The following is a 15,699-nucleotide window of genomic DNA, read 5'->3' on the forward strand; positions in this document are numbered from 1 at the left end:
GAGTTATTATGTTTGCTTACAACTGCTGAGGCAAGGAGAAGCATTAGGGAAAACAGAATCCTAAAGCCTGGTGTTCGTTCACTAATCTATTCAATTCACACCCTGCCTTTCTTCCATTTATATAGTGTTTTATAAAAAGTGCAGATAAAGAAAATGTCACCTTTTCCACAATAAACAGTGTGCAAGGCAACTCACAGAAAACACTAACTTATTAAAATACACAAGGAGGGAGGGAGGTTACAAAAAATATAAATCAAGAAAAAAAATAAACATTGCATAAATTCAATCTTACAAATAATATAGGCTTAACACATAACCAGTACTGAACTAAATCAAAATTAACAACCCCAGTAATAAATACATCAAAATAAAGTCTTGCTCCACTATTAAACAAACATAACAGATAAAATAAGAAATTAAACAACAATAACCCATAAAAGCACCAAGGAAAGGGGAGGCGAGGGAGGAGCAATTATATCCTTTTCTTAAAACGTCTCCATAAGCCTTTTGAAATGCTCTGCAGGCACCTAACGTGTTCACCCAACTCCAAATTAATTTGGTTCCCCAGAGCCCTGTGCAGAGAAACAAGCTCAAGCATTAGCAAGACAAGCCCAGCAAGGAACTGCCGGCTCCTTCCAAATGTACTTTTCCCGTGCTGGGATCCCTGAAACACAGAATCAGTGAACAGCTTGTAGGGAAAGGGTCTAGGGAGAAGGAAGGCAAGGAAGAGCACAATCTAAAAAGAAAGAGGCTTGGGCTTCACAGCCTTTTCTCCCTCGAGACAGGAGAAAGCCAAGGAGCCCTTTGGGAGCTAAAGTCAACACTCAATTTGTTTCCAGACAACAAGGGCATGTTCATGCAAACAATCTGGCTCCATAATGATCTTAACATGACTGACTGGTTCCTTTACAATGCTCCTTATGCTACTCCTTACAGGAGCTTACATGAGGTATGGGAAATCTTAGCAGGGGTAACTGGGGCTCCCATAGATACAACAAAGCCAAGAGAAAGCTGATGGGGGTTTGACTGACTGGTAGCAAAGAGAAAAAGGGCTTGGAGGGAAGAGGCAGGCCTGATGCAGACTGTAACCTACCTGCTAAGGGAGATGCAGGTCACCCCCCAAGCATACATTTAGAGCACTTTTATACCACTGGTGGTCATGGCATCCCTCAGAGAATGCTGGGAACTGTAGTTTGTTAAGGATGCTGAGAGGTGTCAGGAGACCCTCACAGAGTGACAATCCACAGCGCTCTTAGCAGACTACTGCTCCCAGGATTCTTTGGAGGAAGCCATGACTGCTACAGAGGTGTAAGAGGACTTATAATGAAAATAGGTCTGCAAAAGACACTAGCCCGCTACTTGTTTATTTTTTTACTAGCCTGCCTACCTTTCCAAAGCTGTTTACGTCGACCATGTTTGAGAAGAAAAATCAACTTTTTCAAGTTGCTTGCAAGCCATTCCTACCCACCATAGGCCAGCAGGAAAGTGCCCGTCTACAACTTTAAGCTAAAAGATCCCTTCGCAAAATTCTGTAGCGGGGGGGGGGTGCAATTAACTGGAGCCTTGCAGGGAACAGCCAACAAAATTTCTATTACTGACTGAAAGAGAAGCTCACGTAAGCCTAACCACCCTACTGAGATGCTTGCTGCTGCATTCTGAACTTTGCATTCACACTTCCGGGATTTGCTTTCAACGTCTTCCCTGGTTGATCCAGGGCAGCCTCAGAGCTCTGCTGTTATTCGCCATCCTGGTTTGCATTTCTGCTTCATGAAGGGGAGGAAGCAGGAATCCAGGCCAAATGCCCCAAGAAAGTTGAGCTGCATGTTCTCTTCTCTCTCTTTATCTATCTATTTATCCCTATTAGCTCTCAACTTCTACAAGGAAAATGAAGAAACATAGCAGCTGCATAGAAGTTGGCATGTAATAACAAGGAGGTGAGCAGCTTGTATATCCAGATCTGTTGGAAAACATTCTCATGCAGGCACCCTCTTCCGAAAGAACTCCCAGCAGCAGCCGGACAGCTTGATGCTCTCCTGCTAGTGAACAAGCGGAAGTGGCACTAAAGAAGCCTCATCAGTGGCTAGTAATTATTGTTATTTCATTAATAGACAACACATTCGCAGGATACCAATTTTCCTGTGAGATACTGCATTCCACATCTGCATGTGGACATACACACAGTTCCAGAATAAAAATATGAAGATCAGAAGTGTCTGCTGGATGAGGCCAGTGGTTCATCTAGTCCAGCATCCTGTTGTCACAGTGGTCACCCAGATGCCTCCATGGGAAACCCACAAGCAGGATTCGAGCAACAGAGCCCTCTCCCCTCCTGCCGTTTCTAGCAACTGGTATTCAGAAGCATGGCTGCCTCCAGCCTTGCAGGAAGAGCATAGCCATTGTGGAAAGCAGCCATTGACAGCCATCTCCTCCATGAATTTGTCCAATCCTCTTTCAAAGCCATTAGGGCTGTGCAATAAATTTTCATACTGTTGAATACCGGTATTGAAATAACATCGTGATAAGTGTTTCAACAAGACAATATACCGTTGAACGACAATCAAGGATCCAGCGGAAACGCAAGCAAAGAACTAGAAAGCACTTCTTTCTTCTTTCTTTTAGGAAAAAAGAGGGGGGGGGAGAGTTTTTATTTTTATTTTCTGGTGGTGTTTTATGTTGCTGGTTCACCCTGAATAGCTTTCCTCCATATCAAAAAGGAAGAGTTTTATTTCTTTATTTAAAGGAGACTATCTTTTTGTTTGCTTGCCCTCCCTCCCTTGATAAAAAGGGAAAGATTAGTAGGCTTTGTGGGGGGAGATGGAGGGGAGAAGACTTAGCTGGCTACTTTACGCTGAAAAGGCAGGTTGGGTACTACATGAGAATTATGGAGAGGGTGTTTTTTGGTAAGCAGCACAAGCAAATGTGTGTCTATTCACAAGCAAGCCCTACTGAATTCAATGAGGGGAGCTTACTCCCAGGAAATTAGAAGTAAGTTTAGTTGAACTCAGTGGGGCTTATGCATGCATATATTGCACTTAGACCTCTGAGTGAGGAAGCAGATGCAAATTGACTAGTAAATAACTTAAATAATAATAATAATTTATTATTTATACCCCACCCATCTAGTTGAAAATATATTATATGGAAGTTTATTTAGTATTTTTATTAAATCTACTACTACTTTACATTTTAAGGCCCTTAACAGGGAGCCTCTTCAGGGCCCTCTGCTGCTGCGGGGAAGAGCGGCGCACCCTCCACCACTGTGGGGAGGTACAGCGGGACCCTCTGCCACCGCAGGGAGGCCCAGCAAGGCCCTCCACCGCCATAGACATATACTGTGATATTTAGCTGGTGATATATCGTGATGTTGAAAATCAGATATCGCCCAGCCTTAAAAGCCATCCAGGTTGGTGGACATCACACCATTTGGAGCAATTTCCAAATTTAACTATGTGCTGCGGGAAGAAGTATTTTCTTTTATCTGTCCTGAATCTTCCAACATAAGCACCCAGAACTGCACCCAGGGGGAGAGTGGAGGGCACATATGGCTACCATGATGACCCAGGCTGCTTGCCCAGCACATGCAGCTGTGCCCCAGACACATCTGGCCTCTTCCACTCTGACTGATCTCAGGGAAGGCTTCCTCCCCTCTTAAGGAGACTTCAGAGGCCCTGCCAGTTTCCACTTATGCCTCATATTCATAACACTTCCTGCCACCACCTGGGCCATCAGCCCGATTGGCAGCTTACCGGGCATCCAATTTTTAGCAGCCCCAACTGCATGCTTGACTTGAGAGCTGTAAACACCATGTGTTTCCCTTCCGTTTGGAGACAGGCCGAGAGAATGCAATGAGCTTCTCTGTGCCATGCGGCAGACTTAACTCTCGCAGGGGCCTTCAGGGGTTTTGATGAGATTTAAAATGACCCCATTGGTACAAACACACACACACACACCCCACTCAAGCCAGCTCAAAGTCACTAACAGAGGTTTCTGCAAGCAGCCAAGAGAATATGGGTCACCTGCCCATTATGCTTCTCCTAATCCCTCTTCACAGGTACTCTTAAAGTCTTTGTTGCTAGTTATAAAAGATCCTTACCCCACAACTTCTCTCTCTCTCTCTCTCTCTCTCTCTCTCATACACATACACCAATAATCCCTCAGTGGGGCAACGCTCACACGGGGCAACTGAGTTCACAGGAAGGATCAACACAGCAACAGCAGGACCACAGTCACCACCCCCATTTTGTAAAGCAGCAATAACAAAACCAAACCTGTACCAGTAAGTTAAACTTAATGCCTTAAAAGGTAGATTAGCTCAAGCAGAAAAAGACGTACCTTGAAGGTCATTTGCCACAAAGAGAAAAATAAATAGTAATGTCTGAATGAACAAGCGATGTCCCCAAATTGCACAAACTGTAGCTGATGTGTAGAACAGAAAGTCCAAACAAACACACGAAATTAATGTTATGTTCTCCACTGCCACCACCACCCTAGGCGCAAAATCAAAACTATAAGCAGAAGGATAGGCACACACCGTCTGGTGGGGAAAGTCACACAACAATCTGGGCTTAGCCCTCATCTTCTGCCACAAGTGTTCTTAAAACACCGATAATTTCATCTGCACAATAACTGTTTCAGATAGAACTAACGTTCCAGGGCCATTTCCACTTTTGCCTACGAAAACTTTCCTGAAGCATCCTCAGCCTTTAAATATTTCAGAAGATCCACAAAGTGCGCGCGCGCACACACACACACACGGTCAAGATTAGAAGCTGGGAAGATCCCAATTTAAACCACAGCCAAATATTCCCTACAGAAGATATGGGTCACAGGATTATGAACTGAACACTTGAAAAGTACTATGAAAATGTGTATTATTAAATGATAAATTATTGTTTCCTCCCAACCACCATCACCATCCTTTGCGATACTTGAAGAAAGATGCATTTCTCTCCTAACCTATCCCACATTCCTCTAACCACCCAGAAGGGAAATTTTGCTTCTCTGCAGGCCCTATAGCACTAATATAAGCACCACATCCTCTTCCTCTTCCACACAAAATAAGCAACGGGGTCACAACCACAACAGCCAATCTGCGGCTTGAGTCTATGATCATGATCATCCTGCTCCAGACACCTATGACAGAACAAGTCCCATTAACGTAAGAACATCAGAAGAGACCCTGGCTGCTGGATCAGGCCAAAGGGGGCCCCTCTAGTCCAGCATCCTGTTCTCACAGTGGCCAACTAGATGCCCGTTACAGGAAGCCCAAAAACAGAACCTGAGCACAAGAGCAACTCTCCCCACTTATGCTTCCAGAGGCACAGTGCTTGCAACACCGGGGGCAGAGCAAACCCATCCTGGCTAGTAGCCACTGACAGGCATATCCTTCATGGATTTATCCTATTTCCTTTTTAAAGCCATCCAAGTTGGTGGCCATCAGCACATATTGCAGCAGTAAATTCCATAACTATGCACAGTGTGAAACGTGTCCTTACACAGGTACCTGCGTCGGATTGACAAGACACGGGATGTTGCCAAGAATGGCCTTGTGTGCCACCAGTGTGAGCGCACACACCCTACTTGTGCCCCAAAGTGGAGCAGCTACTTACATCAAAGGCTGCTTGGTGAAGGCCCTCCCCGCTCCTCAGCCAGCAGTGGCTCAGCTCACTCAGCTCTAGGATGGGCTGCACTTTCAGGCGTACTGTCTCCCCCGACTGCCGGATCATCTCCACAATCTCATCCCGGGACTTGTTTTCCACGTTGCGCCCATTGATCTCCACCAGCCGGTCGCCTGGCACCAAGCCAAGGGCCAGGTCTTTGGTCCCGGCACCCGGTTCAGCGAAGTGCACTACCCGCCTGTACACCTGCCCGTCAGCAGCCCTGTCCAGCATGGTGGTGCGGCGCAGCGAGAAGCCAAAGTCGCCGGTGTTGCGCCGCTGCAGCTCCAGTTGCCTGGGCACGGGGGGCTGAGGGGGAACCACCACGGGGAGCTTCAGCTCAGCGGGGAACCGCTTGCTGACCACCTCGGGCAGCCTGGTCCGTGAGGCGGAAGGGACGCGTGGGGGCCCAGGTTGTACAGCTTGCTTGGCCAGCTGCATCTCCAGCGTCCGCATCTCCACCTGCGGGGAAGGGGCAGCCGAGTGCTCGGAAGGGGTGGATGTCTCCGAGGTGCTTTCATCACGGCTTTTCTGCGAGAAGGAGAACCTCTTGACGATCATCTGCGAGTTCTGCTTGGCCAGAGAGCCAAACTTGGCTGCCCGCTGCAGCACGGACCCCTTGAAGTTTCCGTCATCCACCTTGAGGTCGTCGCTGGAGCTGGCCGTGCTGAGATGACCGGAATCAAGGATCACGCTCCCCCGGTTGCTGTCTGAGTCGATGTCAGTCAGATGAAGGTCGGAGCCACTGGCCACCTTGATAGGGATGGGGTTGGAGATCTCCAGCCGGTTCTTTGCATCCCTCTTGGAAGAGCGGTTGAGGTTGAAAAAGCCCCGGCGCATACTCATCTCCTCCAGGCTCTTCAGCTCGGCAGCCGACATCCGCTCCTTCTTCTCCTTCTTCTCTTTCTTCTCCCTTCGGGACCCATCTCTGTCCTTTTTCATCAGGTGAAACATGATGGGAGATTAACCCTGGGAGGTGCCCCAGGTTCAACAACAGCCAGGATCTGACAGCCCACGGCTCCAAATTCTTGATCCTGCCAGCGTCCCTGTGAAAAAACACAAAAATGTGTGTTAAAAACCATATTAAAAGATATTTTTGTTCTATTAACATAGATCTTTTTAGGAGAATATTAAAGCGCACAATGTTCTAATTACATGGATGAAACACACATGGAATATGAGATACAATTTTGGCAGCTAGGCAAATTCAATGTTAACTTGGTATATCATCAGTTGTTACTGTTATTATTTTTGCTACTAAATTTATTGGGCACTGCTCACCAGCACATCCCTGGGTGGGTTACAACAATTTAAAATTCAGAATTAATTATGTAATCTGTAATTCAGATCACAAGCACAGGAACAGACCGGGCCCTGAAAACACACATCTCAGGTGTTCAAAGATCAGGGTAAAGAGGTGTCAGCATTTGCTGGTTGTGAAGAAGCCAGACAGAACTCTGTGGAGGGGGAATTCCACAACTTACGAGCTGCCAGAGAAAGTCTTCTCCTGGGTTACACATACCCCTCAAACCTCTGAGTTGATGCTGTCGCCCCTCCCTTCCTCTGAAAAGAGTGGTGCTTTGTGCTCAGAACCACCCTGTGGGGTTGGCCGAGACAGTAACTTGCCAAAGGCTGCCCAGAGGGCTTTACAGCTAGCCAAGACTCAATTTCCCTAACCCATCCAGCATGACTACTCCAGCCATCCTACCACATTGGATGATGCCACACACACTGGTGGGTGTGGGTAGGTGTGTAATATTCAAGAGAACCTACATATTTTAGGGACATGGTTTATAAGCTATTTCAGCAGAACACCATTCTTTTTAAAAAAAGAGGCTTTTCCCAGTTGTCAAAGGTCATTCTGCCCTTATGAAATACTTCTGAAAATCCAAGAGTGTTTTGTGGGTTTGGGGCTCAGTTCAAAGCAGGCCATTCTCAGGAGTTACTGCATGCTCACAAATGGGCCCTTGTTGAGGAAAAAGAGGCCCTTCTGAGGCCAAGGGAAAGCCCTGCCAGCCTGGGGTTTTCTAGGGGTCAGACGCCTCTGCATTTCTCCGGCAGAGCTTGGGAGCTCCTTTGCTCAAATGCACCCTGAGCCGAAGTGGTCAGGGCTATGGAGACGCTCCCTGCAGGTCATGCCAGCAAGAGACCACTCTAGCTCTCCAGCACATGAACTTTTTAGTTGGGGTGGAGTGGGAGGAAGAGAATGGTCACTTCTGTTGCAGCAGCATTTTTGCAGCTATGCAACCTCCTGCTAGGAAGAGGAGACAGAACTAACATCCCACCCCCCTGCTGGTATTCTCTCCCTTCCAGAAAGGCTTGATTGTACAGATGTAAAGATTCTGGGGAGGGAGGACTGGAGGAAAAAACTGAGGGTTATCCCTGGGTTTTTTTCCAGTTCTTCACATCTCTATTCGAGACCAGAGAACCTTAAGAAGCAGCATTTAAGGCAGGATTGAAAGTCTCCCGTGAATCTCATCTATAACCATTCAATTGAATTAAAACCCCAGATCGTTCAAGAGATGCCATACATCTCAGAGCTGCACCCCCATGGGTGTAGCAAGGATTTTAGGGGGGGTTAGGACTTGGTGGGGCAGAACCGACGTGATTGGTCAGTTAAATATTTTTATTGTTTTACCTGATCCAGGGGGGCAACTACCCCCTGCTCCCCCTGGCTACGCCCATGGGCACCCCTAAAGCTACATCCACACAACAAGTATAAATTGCCTCTAAACCAGCATACAGATAAGGAGTCGCAGACTTGAGAAACTTGGATAAATTATGTTTCGATTTCAATGGTAAGGCTCCAACCCTAAGGTCACAGAAAATACAGTACAGCCAAGTTCCTCACTGTAGCCATTAAAACTAGGGCACAATTGTTACAGGGAAAGAGGAGCCCAGTGCTGTTCCACTCAGAGTAAACCCACTGAAAAGGGTTGTAGCTCAGTAGCAGAGTACAGGAGGTCCCAGGTCCAGACCTTGGTAACATCTCCAAGTAGGGCTGGGAGAGATAGATCCCTCATGTGAGACCCTGGAGAACTGTTGCCAATCAATGTAAATAATACAGAACTAGATGGATCAAATGGTCTGACTCAGTATACGGCAGCTTCCTGTGTTTTTATTTAAATCAGCCCTTTATTCAGAACCATGAAGACTAGGATCTGTATTTTTAGGGGAAGGACTGCAGCTCACGGTGGAATATCTGCTTTGAGTGCAGAAGGTCACAGGTTGGGTAGGGCTAGGAGAGACTGCTTGCCTGAAACCATGGAGAGCCACTGCCAGTCAGGGTAGACCAGACTGAGCTAGGTGGCCCACTGGTCTGACTTGACTATAAGGCATGTTGCCTGAGGGAAGGTTAAGATGGCACCACCTGCACCCCATTCCACTGGCAGAAGCAGCTGAATCATATTTCAACACCAGAAATGCAACAGCATCCTCCACCCTCTTGAGTGTATTTTAGCACACAACCTCCAACAGAGGAGTCTGATCAAGGGGCGTTGATGGTGATGATGGTGATGATGGTGATCCTTTCCTGCCCCAGGATCTGCTCCTAATGGTAGGGCCGGCCCTGTGTAAGGCCACCATCAACAAGCACAAGGCTGGGCCAGCAGACCTTTGATCTAGCCCAGCTTATTGCAAGTTTACTTGCATGTTCCTCCTCTCCCCCACCCCAAAACAGCAACATAACAGTTCCAAGGCCTCCTTCTTGGACGCTGGGACCTCCGAACAGCAGGCAGATCAACCCGCCCGCACATAGCTTAGCACATACACAGACTGTGACCAGCTCGAGAGATAAGGCAGCACCTCACAAACAGGGCTAAATAGAAGCCTGCAGTGCCTTCAAAAAGCCATCTAGTTTGGTTCTGGCTCATCAGCAAAAGCCAAAATCGTCCCTGGAGCAGGCCCCCACCTGGGTTTGACACCCTTGGCTGAGGAAGTGAAAAAAAGCAAAGCTAACCCACTGAGAGACCACCTTCCCGAAGTGAAGGGTGCCAGCCCTCCAAGCAGGTGAGAAAAGCTGGAGGATTTACTAGTATTTACACACCAGGAGGACTCCACCCTGTCCAGCGAGGCCAGTTCAAGGTCTGCATACCTTGACTGTACACACTAGTAGCTTTAAAGCAGATTACTGTGACCCTCAAAGAATCCTGGGAACTGTAGTTACACCCCTCACACAGCTACACCCTTAAAATCTAGAGTTCCCAAGATTCTTTGGGATGTGCATTAAATGTGCTTTAAATTCATGGTCTGTGCACATTCCTTAACTTGCTGTTATATGCCCAGGCCTGAGGAGCAATACCTGCTCTGGCAAAGCCAGGGAAGCTCCTTGAGAAAATGCTATGCCTGGCTGAGGCTGCACAGGAGAAAATAAATGGCTGAGACAAGCTCTGCCAGGGAGAGCAGGATAAACCCACATTCCACACGCCCCACGGCTAAAACTCGCTTTCCCTGATTCGGGAGTCCAGGTCACACCCACTTGATGAGCAAGCATGCAAGGTATGTTATGACGCAGCAGGAGCAGAAGAGGTTAAGTCAGCTCGACGGAGCACAAAAAAAACTCCTAAAAGCACAGCTGTATAAAGGTTAACGCTTAGGCAGTATACCAACGTATCACGTCAAATGATGCCCAGAACCTGCCCCACCAAAGACGCGCCTGCACGTCTTGCGACAGGGGAGGGAAGAAGTGGTTTGGTCAACCCCTTGACTCTGCTGCTCACTTGTCATGATCAGGCTTTTATAAAAGGAGAACCCAACTTGGTTTTCTTTACCTGGCATCGGTTAAGCCCATGAAGTTACATTTCTAACAACTGATGGATTTTGTTGTATAGATGGGCACAGGGTGTTCTGTAAAACGGCTCAATGTTGCAGCCCAAGTGGGGCCTCACTCACGTGAGCAGCTGCTTCTGTTTAACTGGCCTGCTTGAAAAGTATTTCTATTTATTTATTTATTGGAAAGGAGCTCAAGGTGGTGTACATGGCTCTCCTCCTGCTCATTTAACCCTCACAACCTTGTGAGATAGGCCAGGCTGAGGGAGACAGCAACTGGCCCAGGATCACACCCAGTGGGCTTCAGGGCTGAATAGGGTGATTTGAACTTTAGCCTCCCAGGTCCTCGTCCAGCACTCTAACCACTACACCACTGACCGGTGTAATGCTCTCCAGCTCCCATTGCATTCATACAGAAAGGAGTCTGACAGAGGAAGGAAGAAACAGGGTTATGTACTCCTCTCTAAACTGTCTGTGTGAACATTACAGAAGCAGGACTCAATTTTCTCCATATGTTTTCTCCGCCTACCCCAGAAAGCATCGTTCTTTGCACTTTCAGAAGCCAGATCTAAGCAACTCTAAAATAGCCTCAGTTGCTAAATTGCCAGCTGCCTTAAAACAGCAGGGTAGGATATAAATCAAACATAACACAGAAGGTACCTTCTATCAGGTGAGACTGTATAAGGAGCTATGTGCTCTGACTGGCAGCAGCTCTCTGGGATGTCAGGCAGAGAGACAGGGTCTTTTCCATCAGTTGTTACTGGATTATTTTTTAAATCAGAGATGCCACAGACTGAACCTAGAACCTGGTACATACAAAGCAGGCGTTCTCTCCCACAGCCCCTCCTAAGATAAATAAAGATGAATTACAGTAACCTCATGTATATTTGCTGAATGTAACCCTCTTGCATTATTTTATGCAGTCCTGTTCATAAAATGCAAACAGCACAGTAGAGGAAGTAAAAAAACACCTTCCAGAATTTCACCGTCCAGAGGCCCATTGTGCTTTGTGCACATGAATGTTATCAGTGTAACTCCTCCATAAAGGGAGGCAGGCATGGGCCTTTTACTGCCTTCCTTGTTGCTACAGACTTAAATATTGTAAGCATGCATGGAAAAACTGCAAGGAAGTGAAGGCCACAAATTCACACATGCATCTTACAGGTACACTCACCAGGTTTTGCCTTGCAAATGTATAAAACATTATTATTATCAGCAAAAGAGCTCCTTAATACATCACAGGAAAGAGGTGTCATTTTAATTTGTGTAAGCCACATTGATTCCCAGTCCAGGGAAAAGGTGAGATATAATTAAATAAAATAATAGTAATAAGAATATTAATAACAATAGATGCATATACTCTTCCAAATGTCACCTTTGTCTCGCCTGAAAAGCTGAGATTTTAGAATTTACACTCTGAGAAGATAATATGGCCATAGTTCAGTGGCAGATCAACTGCTCTGCATGCAGAAGGCTCCTGAAACCACTGCCTGAAACCCAGGAGAGCTGCTGTCAGTCAGTGTGTGAGAGACTGTACTGAGCGAGATGGACCAATAGTCTGCCTTGGTATAAGGCAGCTCCACTGTGAAAGAGGGGCAGTAAGGCTTCCCAGACCAGTTGCTGGGAATCACAGTTGGGAGAGAGCACTGCTGCTGTGCTCAGGTCCTGTTTGTGGGCTTCCCATGTGGGCACCTGGCTGGTCACTAAGAGAAGAGGATGCTGGGCTGGATGGGCCACCGGCCTCATCCAGTAGGGCTCTTCATATGCCCCCACGTTCTTCCCATGTGAAGCAGTTGGTAAGATGCTTGGGGTGTCTTCTTCTGAAGTGATAGGTGACATAGTCTAGTCCTTGCAAGGGTGTTGTTAATGCTAATACAAGACAAAGCCAAGCCTTTTACTGCCTCCTGTCTTGGACAGAGCAGGGCAAGCTACAGTCAAAGGACCAGCACCAAGCGCAGGTACACTGAGGAAAGAAAACATCTGCAATGTCCATACATCTGCAATTCCCCTGGAAACTATCCTAATTGCACCTCAAAAACCCTATCCAGGTTTGGGCTAAACGCCTCACAGCAAACCTTAAGACTCTGGTGCTTCCCCAACTGTTGCACCCACAGACATGCCAAGCAGCTGCTGTTCTTTAAAGGAAGCACCAATAATTATTATTACAATTTATTACCATCATTATTATTTACTTCATTTCTTACTCAGTCTTCATCATAAGGTCCAAAGGTGGGTTACAACAACAGAAACACAAGGTTAAAACTCATATAAGACAGCTGATGGAAGTTGTACAATGTAGATGTCAGTGGCAACTCTGTGGGGAGGGAATTCCACAGCTTGTGGACTGCCACAGAGTGCTCTCTCCCATCTGCCCCCTGAACCTCTGAGAGCAATGGAAAGAGCAAGAAGCCCCCCCCCCCGCCAATCTTAACAGCCAAGGGGGTCTGTAAGGAAGCAGTCTTCAAGCTGCAGGGATGCTGGACGGGACAGGACAGGACCACAGGAACTTAGGAAACAGTCTTATTCCGAACCAGAACATTAATCTATTTAACTCAGTATTGTTGACACTGACTGACAGCAGCTCTCTGGGGTTTTAGAAAGGGGTTGTCTCCAGCCCTACTGGAGATGCCACCAGGTACTGAACCTGAGACCTAATGCATGCAAAGCATATGATCCACCGTTGAACTACAGCCCCTCCTCTAATACCAGGGCAGATGCACAGATCCCCCAGAAAGCCAGGCAACCACAGATTGTGCATACATCAAAGCAAAGATGCACCCCATTCACAGCTGCTGCTTAGCCAGAAAATATTCACTTGCTGAATGGCTGCTTGGCATACAGCTGTTTTAAGAAACAAAAACTGCAATCCTAGCAAAGAGTTAATGGCAGCCCACCCTGGATACGGGGTGGGGTACGTGTGCACACAATAATTCTCCAGCCACCACCATACCCACTACCTAAAAAAAACAGCTATGCACACCCAACCACAGATATCCAACCTTTGCAAACCTGGAATGTGTCACACATCAGATTGGGGAGAAGTGGTACACTGTAGCCACACACAAAAGCACCACCAAAACCTTGTGGGTGTGACCGACATGCACACACCCTGAACTCTCAAGGTATGGTGTCCATGCACAAACACCGTTTCCCTCCTCATATCAGTTTTTTATTATTAATTAGATTTCTTCCCCACCCTTCCCTATGCAGTCCTAGGACAGGTTACAGCAATTTAAAAATACAGTATTAAAACAGATTAGGATCAAAAGAAAAAAGTGGGTCCTAATATATATATCTCCCAGGTGTCAAAGGCCAGGGTAAGGTGTGTATTAAATGTCCAAGCTGACACATTTAACACGCCCAATTTACAATTCTGTGCACGCGAGCAAGACAGCCAAGCCCTTCCCTGTCTGTATCTCACACATCAATACACTTTAAAACCCATGGCTTGCCTTCCAAATCACACCCAAATGGATGTTTACCGTGGACAGAAAAAGCATTAGATATTCCCTTTCCATATAACATTCTCATGCACACACACCTACCTTCTCAGGACATGCTCACAATGCAACCTAGGCCAATTCAAAAGCCTGGAAATAGGGACAAAGCCGAAGGATGGAGGCAAGAGAGATTTTTGACACCTCCTTGCTGTGTGAGAGAGACAAAGACTATCACTTTAACACAACACTGGAGGATCTGGCTATTCGAAGAGCACAAGGTTTGGTCACCCCAAGATCATCACACACACACACATTTAAACCCAGGAGGTGCTTTTCCCACAAAGAACTGCACATTGCAATTCACCTAGGTTAGTTCAAAGCTGGAGGGAGGAATCACATGTGTGTGCGCATACAAGAAAGGTACATATTTTGACAGGTATACAGAGAATGCATATTTGAGAAAGACTAAACAAGCCTCAATCTCATACACACACACATACACACACACCCTCCATGCATCCTTTCGCACAAACACACCTAGGACCTGTCTCCTGCTCATGCCCAGATGAATGTGCATAAAGAACATGTGCACACATGCAAATGAGGGAAAGAAACACAAGGACCGTGACTGCTACTACCTGTGTTATACCATTCATGCACACATTCCCCAAGACCTGCTTCTCACAGGACTATGCACCCAACACACCTAGGCTACTTTATGGGGGGCGGGGGGGGGGGAGAGGGGAGCTGAACTGGGGAGGAAGCTATTAGAGAGCACATCTTTTGCCACAGGTGGCATCAGTATGTGCTGTGTGTGAACACACACACCCTTTGCACAAAAGCACCTTTAAACCCACAACCTGCCTCCTCCCACCTGTGCGGACATGCAGTCACACCTGTAGGCAGAGTGACACACACACCCTCCTGCAAAAACAGCAACAACCCCCACCACCACCCCAGCACATTCCCAAGCATCTTTAAACCCTGGACACGCTCCTCTCCTAAATTCAGGAATTCCAGAATTCAAGGAGACCTACATTTGCGTGCCTCAGTTTATGGGTATAAAAGAACACACACAAACTCGTGGGTCCGGGCTGCACCCAACCTTATTCCTTGCTGAAATGAAGGCACAGTTGGACCAACTTAGGCCCATTGAGTGCCTCTGAGCCGACTGAAGTTACTACGGGCACCACGACCAACCCGGGGCCCATTAATACCGGTGGATCTCCTCGGAGGAGAACCCCGTTGAAGGAGCACCCTGACGAAGCGCAGGCCCATGGATCGCAATGGGTCTCCTCTGGGATGGCGACCCGTGGGAGTCAAGGGGCGCCTCGACTGACACAGGCCCATTCATCCCAACCCAAGAGGGAAAGCCTCCCCTGAGGGAAAGTCAGCCGGATACAACCCGGAAGGGAACACGCGTTATCCCGCTGCTGCACGCGTCGCTCCCTTCACACGAGCGGCGCTTGCACGCTGCCACACGCCTTCTCCCAACCCCAACAGGCAACATCCACACCGAGGCGGCGGCGGCGGCGCTTCTCCTCCTCCTCCTCGCCGCCGTCCGCCCCTCTCCCACAGCGATGGCGGCGTCCCCCTCCGCCTCCATCCTCCGGGGCTCCCCGCCCGGCCCCTCGCCTCCCTCGCTCACCGGGCAGCGCGGCTGGATGGCGAGGCCCGGCCCGGCCTCTCCTTCGGCCCCGGCTGCTCGCTGCCTCCGCCTCTTGCGGCCGCTCCCGGGCCGGCATCGAGCGAGCCCAGCCCGCCAGCAGGAGGAGCAGGAGGGCGGCGGAGGAGCAGGAGAACGGGGCGGGCGCTGAGGAGGAGGAGGAGGAGCG

At 48.0% G+C, this 15,699-nt stretch overlaps 1 protein-coding gene across 13 annotated transcripts in view; it reads right to left on the minus strand.

Moving 5' to 3' along the window:
- Positions 1-15,659, minus strand: part of MYO18A (myosin XVIIIA) — a 150,165-nt gene extending 134,506 nt beyond the window's left edge. For 7 of the 13 annotated variants that reach the window (XM_083587356.1, XM_083587355.1, XM_083587350.1 and 4 more), the window contains exons 1-2: positions 15,513-15,636; positions 5,610-6,703 (exon numbers count right to left, since the gene is read on the minus strand). In XM_083587356.1, coding sequence (XP_083443482.1) covers positions 5,610-6,611 — 1,002 coding nt within the window. In that variant the 5' untranslated portion in view covers positions 6,612-6,703; positions 15,513-15,636. Of the gene's footprint in view, positions 1-5,609; positions 6,704-15,512 lie in introns of all 13 variants that reach the window. The other 6 variants (XM_083587351.1, XM_083587359.1, XM_083587349.1 and 3 more) reach the window with 2 other exon arrangements.
- Positions 15,660-15,699: the final 40 nt, after the last annotated feature.

Source organism: Podarcis filfolensis (assembly GCF_964270895.1).
Source record: "Podarcis filfolensis genome assembly, chromosome: 15".
Lineage (NCBI taxonomy): Eukaryota > Metazoa > Chordata > Lepidosauria > Squamata > Lacertidae > Podarcis > Podarcis filfolensis.